Source organism: Typopeltis vanoorti, chromosome 3 (genome assembly GCF_054136105.1).
Source record: "Typopeltis vanoorti isolate ZY-2024b chromosome 3, IOZ_Tvanoo_1.0, whole genome shotgun sequence".
In the NCBI taxonomy this organism is placed as follows: Eukaryota; Metazoa; Arthropoda; class Arachnida; order Uropygi; family Thelyphonidae; genus Typopeltis; species Typopeltis vanoorti.
This window is the reverse complement of record NC_143551.1, coordinates 176,004,672-176,018,125: the sequence shown is the minus strand read 5'-3', so window position 1 is coordinate 176,018,125 and position 13,454 is coordinate 176,004,672. Positions and strand designations below refer to the sequence as shown.

General features: G+C 35.9%; 1 protein-coding gene across 5 annotated transcripts in view; it reads left to right on the top strand.

The window, feature by feature from the left end:
* Orc1 (origin recognition complex subunit 1) overlaps positions 1-13,454 on the top strand; it is a 207,565-nt gene that overhangs the window by 84,474 nt on the left and 109,637 nt on the right. For all 5 annotated transcript variants that reach the window (XM_090416224.1, XM_090416223.1, XM_090416220.1 and 2 more), the window contains one exon: positions 1,107-1,602. In XM_090416224.1, the coding sequence (XP_090272350.1) occupies positions 1,107-1,602 (496 nt within the window). The remainder of the gene's footprint in view (positions 1-1,106; positions 1,603-13,454) is intronic.

Genomic DNA, 13,454 nt, shown 5'->3' with positions numbered 1-13,454 from the left:
TTTCCGTGATTGTTATCACTTGAATATAACATTTTGTTTTTGTTGCTTAGAAAGATCTCATCTCTTTATGTCTTCTTTGTTTCAGTCATACCTGTTACATTGATCTAGTACTTAGCTAATTCTTCTAGTTACATTTCTTTTCTATTGATGCTTCTTATGTTACTAGTACAAATCTTGAACTCTGTTGATGTTAAGTCATTACATGTTCTGGTATTTGTTCCAGTAGCTGACTCTTCGCTGTTCACAATGATTCCCTGATGAAAACAGTGGGGGGGGGGGGCTTGTTCATCTGGACGACGCCCCCAGCCGGCATCATGAAATGAAGACAAAACAGTACTGGCTTATCTTCCAAAATACCAAATTGCTAGCCCATCCTCATCTGTTCAGTATCCAGGTACCTAACAGGGTGAACCATAAGTAAGAAGGTGAGGATTGAGCATTAGGTCAGAAGCCCAAGTCGATTTTCTGTATTCCTTAAAAGGCTACATGGAGGTCTCCTTCCAGTTATACAGCATTAACACCCTTAAGCACCGATTTTTGTCAACATTTGAAATACCATGTCCTTCATGCCACTACTCTGACTCCTTTCACATACAGACAGGTTCTTAGTAAATTAGCCATACTTTCAGTGATGATATATCTCAATACTTAAGTTTTGCAAAATTTGTGGGGAAAGGGAAGAAATTGAATTACTTTTTAGCAAATATAACTTTTGTATTATTTTATCTATAAAATAAAGTACAAACATTTGGAATTATCATTCACTTCATATTGCATGAAATATGTGATACAAAAATGATACAAAAAAATGTATCATTTTAAGGAAATGATAATTAACACTCATACATGTTAAAATTAATAATAATAATGCGATCAATTAAGATTTGCAGTGCAAAAAAACATATAATTATAATAATAATAATAACGACAACAGGAAAATTATGCATTGAGTAGTATAACATTATTAAGTTGTGAAATCTAACCTAGTACAGGATAACCAAACCAAAAGATATGTGTTCATAAATTTTTAAGAAAAAATTCAATGTTTTTATTAAAGGATGGAAATACTTGTATGCTTTATTAATGATTGTAATAATACCATTCAGGTAATAGTGAGAAGAAAAGGGAAGTTTCATCACTTAAGGCTGAAGAATCAGAAAATCTTAAATCCACAAAGAGAGTGAAGCATGCTGTTTCTCGTAAATTATTTGAAGATATTAAGAGATCTGTTCAAAATGCTTCAGCTGGTGAAAAAATAAGAAAACAATCTCCAGATGAATCTAACACAAATGCTTGCTCAGAAAGTATATCATATCCATCAACTGGGAAAATTTATTCTCATTCTCCTTCAAAAGAAACACACACAAAACTTTCACAGCCATCATCATCATTCTCACCATTTAAAGAAAAAATATTTGATGTAAAAGTAAATATTGAACATTTGGATAGCGAATTATTTCATAATATTGTGTCACCAAAAAATTCTTCATCAATTAAAGAAAAGGTGAAATTTAGTTGGGAAACATTTCCAACATCAGGAGAGAACGGAAATCATTCAAGAAGAAAAATACAATCAGTTGTAGGTGCTGAAGATGATTCAAGGTATTAAAACATATTTTCATTCTATAACATTAATTCTTTTTAGATTAAAAATGTTCAAGTTTTGTTTTGTTTTATTTTTTCAAATTTTTCAATAAATGTTTTTGAAAAATAAGTTGTTAATTTATTATTTCATAATAGTACGACTGGCTGTATTATAATATAAACAGATTTGCATTGGTGCTGAATAATATCTGTTTCAGAGGTTATTTGTAATCTGTCATTACACTACTCAAATAAAAAGTGAAATTAATTGCTTTCTATTTTAAAATTCGAAGTCCAGATTTATAAAAGAAATCCAGCATCTCGTGACTGATCCAGCAATAAAACTTTGCTTTTTACCTCTGAACAAAAGCAGTTATATTTTATATACACTAAGGAATGTAAGAAAAGTAATGAGTCTGGCAAATGCTCAGCTGTAATGACTTCAACTAAAAGAGTAGGTCTTTCAACCTCTGACCTGGCATGCAATGAGTCATTAGTTTAACATGTTCAATTTGTTTCTTACCTGTTATGCAAAACCTAATTTTCAGTTGTGGAAGGAAGTGATATTTAATACATTTTAAGACAATTATGTGCTATAGAATATTATATGAAACTAAGAAAAGTGGTTAAGAAATATTATACATGTTACAAAATGACAGATTAGAAGCAATGGGGAGGATCAAAGATATTAAGGTGGGAAAGCATTTCAGAGACCAGAAAAATTCAGATTGATGACTCATGGATAGGAAGACCAAGTACTGATTACATGTAACTATTCAAGAAAACTGATTGATTTTTGAAAGACAGCAGATTATTGTTATATGAATTATCTGTTAGTTATTAAAAGAACACGTAAGACCACAGTAATAACTATTTAATTAATAAGGTACAGATATTTCATACTAAAACTAATAGTACATGTTCAGTGTCACATAAACAGTTATAGGAATGGAATACAAGTAATGAACATTCAGTGGATCACCTATTAAAATACAATTGTTGCCGTGTGTTAGAAAATGATAGCAAATAATAATCAATTAATATTTAAGATAATTGGTTTTTTTTTATTGATTACATAAAATAAAAGTCTCCCAGATCTTCGAGAGAGAGAGACAATCATTTCGATTCAAATTCGGTCAGTGTAAAATAGCTTCAAATTTTCTTTATAAAGGCATTCATATTTGAACCTGCATCTATGGAGGAGAATAGCTGGATATTATGAGAAGTGTTAATACTGTGTTGTGTTAGACCAGTATGACTAATACTGGTATAACCAATTATCTTAAATATTAATTGATTATTATTTGCTATCATTTCCTAGCACACGGCAACAGTTGTATTTTAATAGGTGATCCACTGAATGTTTGTTACTTGTATTCCAATTCCTATAACTGTTACTATTAGTTTTATTATGAAATATCTGTACCTTATTAATTAAATAGTTATTACTGTGGTCTTATGTGTTCTTTTAATAATTATACTATGCCACAGGTGTCTCTAAAAATAAGAATTATCTGTCAGTTGAAACATGTCATTAGAAAGTATTCGTAATGGCAGTTCAGTCAGATGAAACAAAGTCGTGTTTTCAGCATTGGCTCCCACTGAATTCATGCTGAACGAAGATAACTTGTGCAGAAGTATCTTCATTAGATTATTCCTAATATGTACCCTCTGGAGGGTATAGGAGATAGTATCATAATATTACATTATTTTTGCATTATTACTAGTTTCCTATTAACAGTTTTCTTTCAAATTAATCTGTTGGTTGTCAGTGCTCCAGTATTGTCAAATCTTATATTTTAGCCTTCTTACTGCATCATTCCATCTAGATACCTAGATTTTTATCTTTTTTGGGGTCTACTTGCTTTGCTAACCTTTCCTATCTCAATCAGTATAAGTGACCATACTATCTTAAATGAGTTCTGCATATGCATACTTTATGATAAAATGTCTGACTGGCTCTTTTCTAATAACTTTATTTTTTATATTCTATTAATTCTGTCACTAATTTTGTGCAGATATATGTGAGAAAAAATTTGACATCCATTGAACAAAACTTTTTTAATCATTCACAGTTACTTGTAATGAGTGTTATATTAGAAACTGTAATCTATGCAGTCAGATGTTTGGAAACACAAAAATTCACCTTGAAAAAGTGATGCAGCTATGTTTTTTTACTCTAAAGCAGAGGCCAAAAAATTCAGATTGATGCCACAAAAAAAAAGGTTAAGGGATTCTTAACCTGTTTTGTGCCATAGATCCCTTTGGCAGCCTACTGAAGCCTATGCACCTTTTCTCAGGATAATGTTTTAAATTCCTAACATACATAGATTACAAATGAAACCAATTATATTAAAATACAGTTATCAAAATATTAAAAAAAGTTTGTGATATAATAATATATGTGCTTTTTTATTAATGCTTTGAATAACAAGACAATATATTTAAAATACAGGCAAAGTAAAGTTAAATTTTATTTTTTAAAGAAATATCCATGTGGAAGGCTGTTATTACTTAGCTTGAATAAGAACACGCACACATCTCAGGTCTAATAACTACTGAGGTCTATAAAGTAGTGATGGGAGCAAATGATATATCAATATAACTGCAACAACTTTAATGTGATATGAAAATATCTTGATTTCTGTTGATGACAAAGTTGCAGGTACTTCTAAGACTACTGTTGTTTGTTGCCTACATTCATAATTGAAGAAGATGTTAAATTTCAGTTAGAGGTTAGTGAAAATAAAGAAGTAATTTTTTTCCCATCTTGAGTTTATGGACCCTTGGTTAAGAAACCCTGTTCAAATTCCAACAGTATAATTCTTCAACACCAGCTATATCTGTAAAGGAAAGTTTGAAGTGAATATTATCTAGCAAGACTCCTTTTCTACCTTGGATTCATGTCGATAACATCTCTGCTTACAGCCATCAAGTTGTGGGTTTCAGCCTCACTGTAACATGAATTTTTATGCAAGTCCATAAGTGGTAGATGACTTTCATCTAGTGTAAGACCACACCATGCTTATTGGAGACCTGAAGTAGATTGAAACTCTGGAGGGTATGTATTTAGACATGAAGGAACTAAATTAATGATACAGATTAGTTACTTAAAAAGTATTTAATACTGTAAAATTTTTCAGCATATATTGCTATGAATTATGAGAAGGGTCGCTATCCAGAGCAATATTGAACCTTTATTATAGTCTCACCATTAGAGATACTTCACACACAAACTTTGTTTATTGGCACTTGGGCAAAGAATAAACAAGAATATAATATTTTGGCAAGTATAATTTACTTTTTAACCAAGTGCAAAAAAGTTTTTCCAATCTATCTCTGATCCAGAGTATTTTAATAATAAGGTGATATACTTTTTTGCTACTTGTATATGGAAAATATATGAATTGTGCATTAATTTAACCTTGGTTGTTTACTTCCAGCGGAGCTTTGTGACTAGTTTTTGCCTGTCGCTGAATGAAGCCACCATTGAATTTTCTGTCCTTGAGTGATTCACAGGTCAAGAGTGATGAGTTTAGTAGCAATCCTTTAGGGTCGCTTAGTGAGATTTAGAGTGATCTTGTAGATTACTCAGAATTTTTGGAGTGACATCCCTGCACTTGAACATACCTGAATAAAAGTCAAAGTCAGTCTGGGTAGTGACCTTCCATTAAACATGCATAGCAATATACAGTTCTGAAAGGAAGTGTACTTCGCACCATTACTCAGCCTCTATATACAAGTAGTCTAATTGTGAAGATACATCACATTGCATGCAAACTTTGTTTGCTTTTGATAAAGTTAAAAGAAGTATTTTATTTAAAATATTAAAAGAAAGACAAATACCAAATAATATTCTAAAAGCTGTCATAAGTATATATGAAAATAATCAAATACAAATAAGATTAAATTATGAACTATCAAACTATCATATCTGAGAGAGAGAAACCAAGGAGTCCAATGGGGATGTCCCCTTTCACCAATTTTTTAATATTTTTTAAATGAAATAATAATAGAATGGAATAAAAGTTTCTATCAGGATATTAAACTTTCTCCTACTGTGAACTTAAACACACTCCTTTTTTGCTGATGATCAAATAATTACAAATTCTAAAGATAACTTACAGAATCATCATCAACATCAAATTCCTGCCATGTACCATCAAGGGGTGTACAGGATATGATATTGCTACATGAAAAATTTACATCATCACTAACTTCCTATCTACAATTTTCCTCTAAATCAGTCTGCTACCTCTCAACACTAGAACATTATCAGATCTTATATTTCTATTTTCTAAGGCACTTTTTTTTACTGTATCAATCCACCTATATTTTGGTCTTTCTCTGTGTCTTTTTCCTGCCAACCTGGCAGAGAACATTTGTTTTACTAATCTTTCCTCGCCCATTCTGTTTAAGCGACCATACCACCTGAGATTATCTCTGCTAATGCATTCCTGGATGCTGACAATATCAAGTTCTTTCCTAATATCCTCGTTTTTAATATGATATTACCATTGATACCATCTGTTCATGCCCCTAATCTTTCTCAGGACTCTCATATCTGCAGTCTCTAGTCTTTGGTCAAGTGTTTTACTTATCACCCACCTCTCAAATCCATAAGTTAAAATTGGTTTGAACACTGTTTTGTATACAGTTAATTTACTTTTTTGACTAATTTCTCTCTTATTCCATATAAATTTATTCTGTTGTCTATTTCCATATTTAATTTACCATCTTCACTAAAAATCATGACTAAGTAGCTGAAATGTTTTACTTTTTCTATAGGTGCTCCATTCCCAATGCAGTTGATATTTTCAATGCTTCTGCCTATTTTTCATGGTCTTTGACTTGTTATTACTAACCTACATACCAAATATATTACAACAGTTATTCAATTTAGTCAGGGAATCTTGCAGACTTATACTGGATTTATTTAGAAGCATAACATCATTTGCATAAAGCAAAGAGCTGAGATTTACATCTCTAATTTTAATATCAGGTTTAATACCACTTTCCTTCATAATGTGATCCACATAGATAATGAATAAGAGAGGGGATAATGTACATCCTTTTCTGACACCAGATTTAACATTAAGTCATGTTCCTGTACTTCAATTCTAACTGCTGACTTACAACTCAAATAAAGACTAAGTATTGCTTGATGTAATGCTCTACTGACACTATACAACTGTAATGTTTCGAATAGCTTTTCTCTTGGCACCTTGTCATATGCTTTTTTCAGATCTTAAATGCAGATCTTTGTTATATTCCCATGATTTCTCAATTATTTATCGTAAAGTGAAAATCTGATCTGACAGCCTCTATTTGGTCTGAATCCAGCTTGTTCTTCACCAAGCTTCCCTTTCACAATCTTTCTTAACCATTTCTCAAATATACTTGCATAAATTTTACCAGAAACTCTTGGTAGGGAAATACCTCTGTAATTCTGACATTCAGTTTTATTTCCTTTTTATATATGGGTACTATGAGAGATCTACTCCAATCATCTGGAATTTGTCCTTCTGTCCAGGCTGTACTGAACTGTGCAGTATAGCCACGGTATGACTTTTATACCTCCATACTTGAGCATTTCTGGTCAAATATCATCCACTTCCACTGCCTTTCCACATTTCAGGCTTTTGATGGCTTTTTCTACTTCCAGTATGGATATGTATTCCTGATTGCATGCCTCTTGAGTGTTTTTTTACTACTGTGCTGTCATTCATTGTTTTATTTAACAATTTTTCAAAGTAATTACTCGTACATCAAGGATCTCTTTTCACCACTTTTCATGTCACCTTCATCATCTCTAATTCCTTTTACAGCACTCATTTCTCCATTTCTGAGATTTTTCAACAGCCTGCAGAATATTTCAAACAACTGAATATTTCTCTTCAGATTACTTCCTATATTTTACATACAAATTAAATAGTAGTGGTCCTAGGGTCTTAAGGCACACCAATATTCTGCTTTTTCTTGGGTTCTGCTCCTCTATATACCACTTTTTTTTTGGTATATGTCTATCAACCAGTCTCATATTTGCTTAACCAGTGTCATATCCATTCCTATTTGTCCTGATTAGTGTAACAGAGTTACGCGTGGTATGCTATCAAACGGCGTTGCAAAATCTAGAAGTATCATCGTGTAGCCATTCCATTTATTCAATCAATTATCATTATACTCTATTACGAAAAGTTAGTAAATTAATAGTATAGTAATATAAGTTAGTAAGGCATAATCGATCCTTCACAAAGCCATGTTGCCCCTCAAAGAATATTATTCTTTTCCACCCATTCTTAATCTTTTTGACCTTTACCAGTATTTTAACTACCACTCCTGAGATACTAATTGGTCTATAATTTTCTACTTCATTCTTAGGAACTTCCTTTATGCAGAGTAATTATATGCCCTCTTTCCACTCTTTTCGGATTCTGCCACAGCTGCAACTTATAGGGCCTAATCAGAATCATTGCCAGTTTATTTGAAGAGAATCTTCAAAGCTGTTGCAGATAAGGTTTTTTTTTTTTTTTTTTTTTTTTAAATGTTGGGTCCATACATAAGGAGGTTGGTTGGTCAAGTACCATGCATGGGTAGTGGGTTGGAAAAGGAGGAATTTGTTTACATTTGATTTGAATGACTAAATTGTATTCCTTGGGAAACACAGCAGGTGGGAGACTGTTCCACAGTGCAGCAGTTGCAGGGATGAAGGAAGAGGAAAACAAACTTGTTCTGTTTGTTTCTAGGTGTACTGTGAAGGGATGTTGTGCAGCAGCTGCACGTGTTCCAATGAGCTTTGTACTGAGCGGAGGAATTATTGATGTTATTTTGGATGAGCATTTCCCATGGAAATATTTGTAGAATACACATACTGCAGAGACCATACGTCTGTGTGAAAGTGGGGGGGGGTAAGGGATGGATCCTTGATAAGTCTAATTGCTCTCCTCTGTATTGAGTCGAGCATTTTGAGAGAGCTTTTAGGGGCCCCCGCCCCGTATATGGGAGCAGTATTCAATAGCTGGGGGGATTGTGATTTGTATAATGTTAGTAGCTGTTCGGGGTTGACGTAACGTCTTGAGTGAAAGAGAAATCCCAGTTTTTTTGAGGCTGAGGATGCAATGGTTGTGATATGTTTATGCCAGGAGAGGTTTGATGTGAGGGTGATTCCAAGAAGCGAGATCTCAGCCTGTCTGGAAATTTGGGTAACGTCAAAAAGGATAGAAAAATGGTTCTTTTTTGTGGGAAACAGTACAGAACTGGGTTTTATTGGCATGGAAATTTATGAGGTTATCTCAACCCCCCATTGTAGAATGGCTTGGAGATCAGAGTTGGTGGTGGTGGTTGATGTCCTGTAGGTTGAGATGAGTTGTGAAGGGTAAGGCTTATCAAATGCAAGCGAGGAGTGAAGTGTGCAGTCATCTGCAAAACTGTATTGGGTTGGGGGTCAATTGTAGTAGGTCATTGATATATAGCAGGAAGAGGGTTGGTGAGAGAACAGAACCTTGTGGGACTCAGCATTAATTGAGTGGTGAGAAGATAGGGAGCCATCCACCATCACACACAGTGTGAGTCCAGACAGAAAGTTGGCAATCCAACTAAGAAATCCTGGGTCAGACCAAATGATGGTAGTTTGCCTAGTAGGCCTTTGTGCCAGACCCGGTCAAAGGCTTTGGAGATATTTAGTGCAACCACTTGAGATTCTCCAAACCTCTCCATAGCATTTGTCCAGAGATGAGTGACGTATGTGAGTAGATCTCTTGTCTTGATCGGCAGTGGCGGAATCCATACTGGTGGTCATTTATTTGGTGAGTGTCTTCAAGATAGTGTAGAAGTTCGGAATTTATGATTTTTTTCCATTACTTTTGACAGGACTGAGGTAAGCGAGATATGGCGCTTAATTGGATGGCAGTGACCCTTCTTGGAAATGGGCTGAATATAGGCCAATTTCCAGTTTGTGGGATAAATTCCAATAGAGTAAGAGAGTATATATAGGTGACATAGGATAGTGGTCAGTTTTGGATTACAAACTTTCAGAACAATTGGGGGAATGCCATTGGTTCCAGAAGACTTTTTTTTTGTGTCTAATTTGGACAGTATTTTTCTGATCTCATCCTGGCAAAAGGATATAGGGGGCATTGTATGTTGGGTGTCTGGAATGGTTGGGGGACATTTACCATTGTCAGTTATGCATGCATTTGAAGCAAAGTATGAAGCCAGAAGATTGACTTTTTCTGTGGGTGATGATGCAGTAGAGCCATCTGGGTATGATAGGGGTGGGAATAGTGCTGGACAGAATTTACTGCCAATTGTTTTGGCGAGAGACCAAAGGCTTGGCTGTCGTTTGTACAGGCTGCTAGTTTCCTGCTTTTTGCTCTTCCAAACTGTTTTGGAAGCTTTTTTTTTTTTTTTTTTTTTTCATCTATTACAAGCTTCAGTGTAAGCTTTGAAGGAGGATGAGGTTCTTGATTTCAGCCAGTTGTGGTATGTCTGGTGTTTCATCTCTACAGCCTTGGCACATCTTTTGGAGAACCAAAAGGGTTTTGTTAGGGAATGGCAGTTCAGAGTGCTGTGTGGAATGTATGTATTCATGCCAGTGAGGATTACTTTGGTAATAAGCTCGGTGCATATGTTTGGGTTGGAAGGCCGGAATCCAACCATGGGAATGCAGCATGGAAGTTGCAGAGGCTGTCCCACTTGGCACTGTTATAGTGCCAAACTACTATGGGGAGAAGATGAGCACTAGGTTGTGATCAGAATTGCCCATGGGGGCTCACTACTTTCACTGTGTATTTGGAGGGGTCATTGGTGAGGAAGAGATCTAGGGTGTTTGGGCATCTGGACAAGTTGCGTAAGGTTGTTAGTGGTGGTAAATGTTTCTGGATCTCTCTCTGCAAGATCTGTATAACTGGAGGAGGAAAGCCAGCTAGTGTTGTGAACGTTAAAATCTCCTAGGAGGATGATTTCGCTCTTGAGAAAGTGGGATTGCAGAATGTCAATTTTTAGGGAGAGGAAATTAAAGAGCTCAGGGTGGTTGGTTGTGTTGAGGGAGCAATAGAGACAGCAGATTTCCAAGTCATTTCATAGGGCTGGTTAGTCATTTCATAGGATGACTTCCTAGCAGACTGCTAGCTTTTGGTCTGTCTTCTACTCTTTGTAATATGGTAATCAGTTTTCTCTGAAGTCATTCACTGTATATAATGGAGGATGTTTCTCTCTCTCTCTCTTATTTGTCTACTAATGCAGGTGTTCCACAGGGCTCTGTTATTTCACCTACCTTCTTCCTCACATACCACACGCATCGGGGACAAATATTCCTGGTGCACTCCCACGGAATAGCAAATATTGTCGATATTCTATTTTTGCATTTATTCCTGTTAAAGGCTCCCCTAATTGTTTCCTGGCTTTGTATGATTCCCAAAATTAAACAGTATATTAATGTTTCATGAAGAGGACACTTTTTGACGCATAAACATTGCATTACATCCTCATTAATACTCCACAATTATTGATACCTTTGAGCCCTTTAAACAGACATGCAGCTGGCACAGTGTGTCGAATTCTTAGCATTCCAGGGGTTTTAAATGGCTCAGAATGTGAGGAAGGTTGTGCACTGAGACAATAGCACCCAGAAATCGTTAGTGGCTGTGATTGGTTATTGTGGAAAGCAATCCAGTTGAACATTGGAAAAATAATAATAATTTCCAAATTGATTACTTTTTCTGATTTCTGTGCACATTATATGGCTGTATTAAAAAACAGACATGCAGATGGCACAGTGTGTCGAATTCTTAGCATTCCAGGGGTTTTAAATGGCTCAGAATGTGAGGAAGGGTGTGCACTGAGACAATAGCACTCAGAAATCATTAGTGGCTGTGATTGGTTATTGTGGAAAGCAATCCAATTGAACATTGGAAAAATAATTTCCAAATTGATTACTTTTTCTGATTTCTGTGCACATTATATGGCTGTATTTAAAAATTGTATCGAAATTCAAATTATCTGTGTCTCACTCTAGTATTTGTCATGATAATCTAATCTCAGAACAAAGCATAAATCCATTGTGCTTCTCACATAAACGGTGCAAATGATGCATAGCTATTGTTCATTTGATCTTTATTATTTCCATATTTAAAATTATATTAATTGATAAATTAAAGTATTCAAAGTTATCCTACAATTAATTGCATTGGACCAATTAAGATGAGCGCTGATGCTCTTAAAACTTTTATACATCAATAAATATTCAGTTGTAGGTCATAAGCCACGACAGCACACCCAACCTAAATGGGCACAGATCGTGTGTGTGTGTGTGTGTGTGTGTGTGTGTGTGTGTGTGTGTGTGTGTGTGTGTGTGTGTGTGTGTGTGTGTGTGTGTGTGTGTGTGTGTGTGTGTGTAAAAGACCTTTTCTCACTGACCTGAAATTCTATTTGTAGTGTTGACATTATAGTTCGCCCACAGATTAGAGACACTTCTGCGCATGTCCCAAAAAAAAAGGGAGAATCCATTCCGATAATAGGGTAATCAATCCGTCTTCTGGGAAGAATTTGTTTATTATTACAGGTCAGAAAATTTAGCTTTTCTTTTATGAACATTGTAATTTTTAAAGTGTAACTATTTTGCTTGTATAACAGTTGGAAAAATGTACTTAGAGTATTAACAAAATTAAAAAAAGGTATAGCATAAAACAAAAATTTAACGATATTTATTTTTAAGAAAGTTTTCTATAAAATAAAAATAATTATACAGAAAAACAGAAATTTTTTTCAAATGAACTTAGATATTCTAAAACTTACAGTTGAGAGAACTGAGACACTTTAATGTCCTAAACTGATTAATTATTTATGACTTGCGACTTTTAACAAACCCATTCAAGTTTGGAAAAAAAAATACCATTATCAAATCCTTTTAATCTTCATAGTCATCTGAATCAGTGTCTGAATCGCCATCACTTTCACTTAAACTGATCACCAAAGGTTCACATAATTCTTCGATAATTCCGTCTCTGTCCCAATACATATTTTCCAATGAGGTGACTCGAGAGCAATATTTTCCCCAGTTTTGAACTGTAATACTTTCAGTTGCCCTGTTCTGAAAGCTTAAAAAGTTTCGACATGTCAATATCTTCAGTTAAGTTGCGATGGCGAATGAAACTTTTCACTTCTGCTCAAACATACTCAATAGCATTAATATCACAATGATATGGTGGTAGCCTCAAAGCTAGAAATCCATGCTCGTTGAGCATCGTGTTGATTTTAAATAGTTTTAGATTTTTCGCATATCTGGGGAATGAGAAATGTTATTTGCAGAGCCAATCCATAAGAACTTGCTTCTTATTAGACCAATTTGGAACTTTGTTTAATCGAATAGAGTGATATGAAGCATTATCAATTATAACAATAGCATTTTTAGGAAGGTTTGGAATCAGTTTTTCTTCTGCCCATTTTTGCAAAGATCGTAGAATTCATTTGCCCATGGTAATCTCCAGTAGTTGATTTGGCTTTGTATAGTAAGTTTGAATTCGGTAAAAAACCCATTTCTCCACCCGCACTTGGGGGGGGGGGGGGGTGGGGGGGGGGGGGGGTGGGGGGGGGGGGGGGTGGGGGGGGGGGGGGGTGGGGGGGGGGGGGGGTGGGGGGGGGGGGGGGTGGGGGGGGGGGGGGGTGGGGGGGGGGGGGGGTGGGGGGGGGGGGGGGTGGGGGGGGGGGGGGGTGGGGGGGGGGGGGGGTGGGGGGGGGGGGGGGTGGGGGGGGGGGGGGGTGGGGGGGGGGGGGGGTGGGGGGGGGGGGGGGTGGGGGGGGGGGGGGGTGGGGGGGGGGGGGGGTGGGGGGGGGGGGGGGTGGGGGGGGGGGGGGGTGGGGGGGGGGGGGGG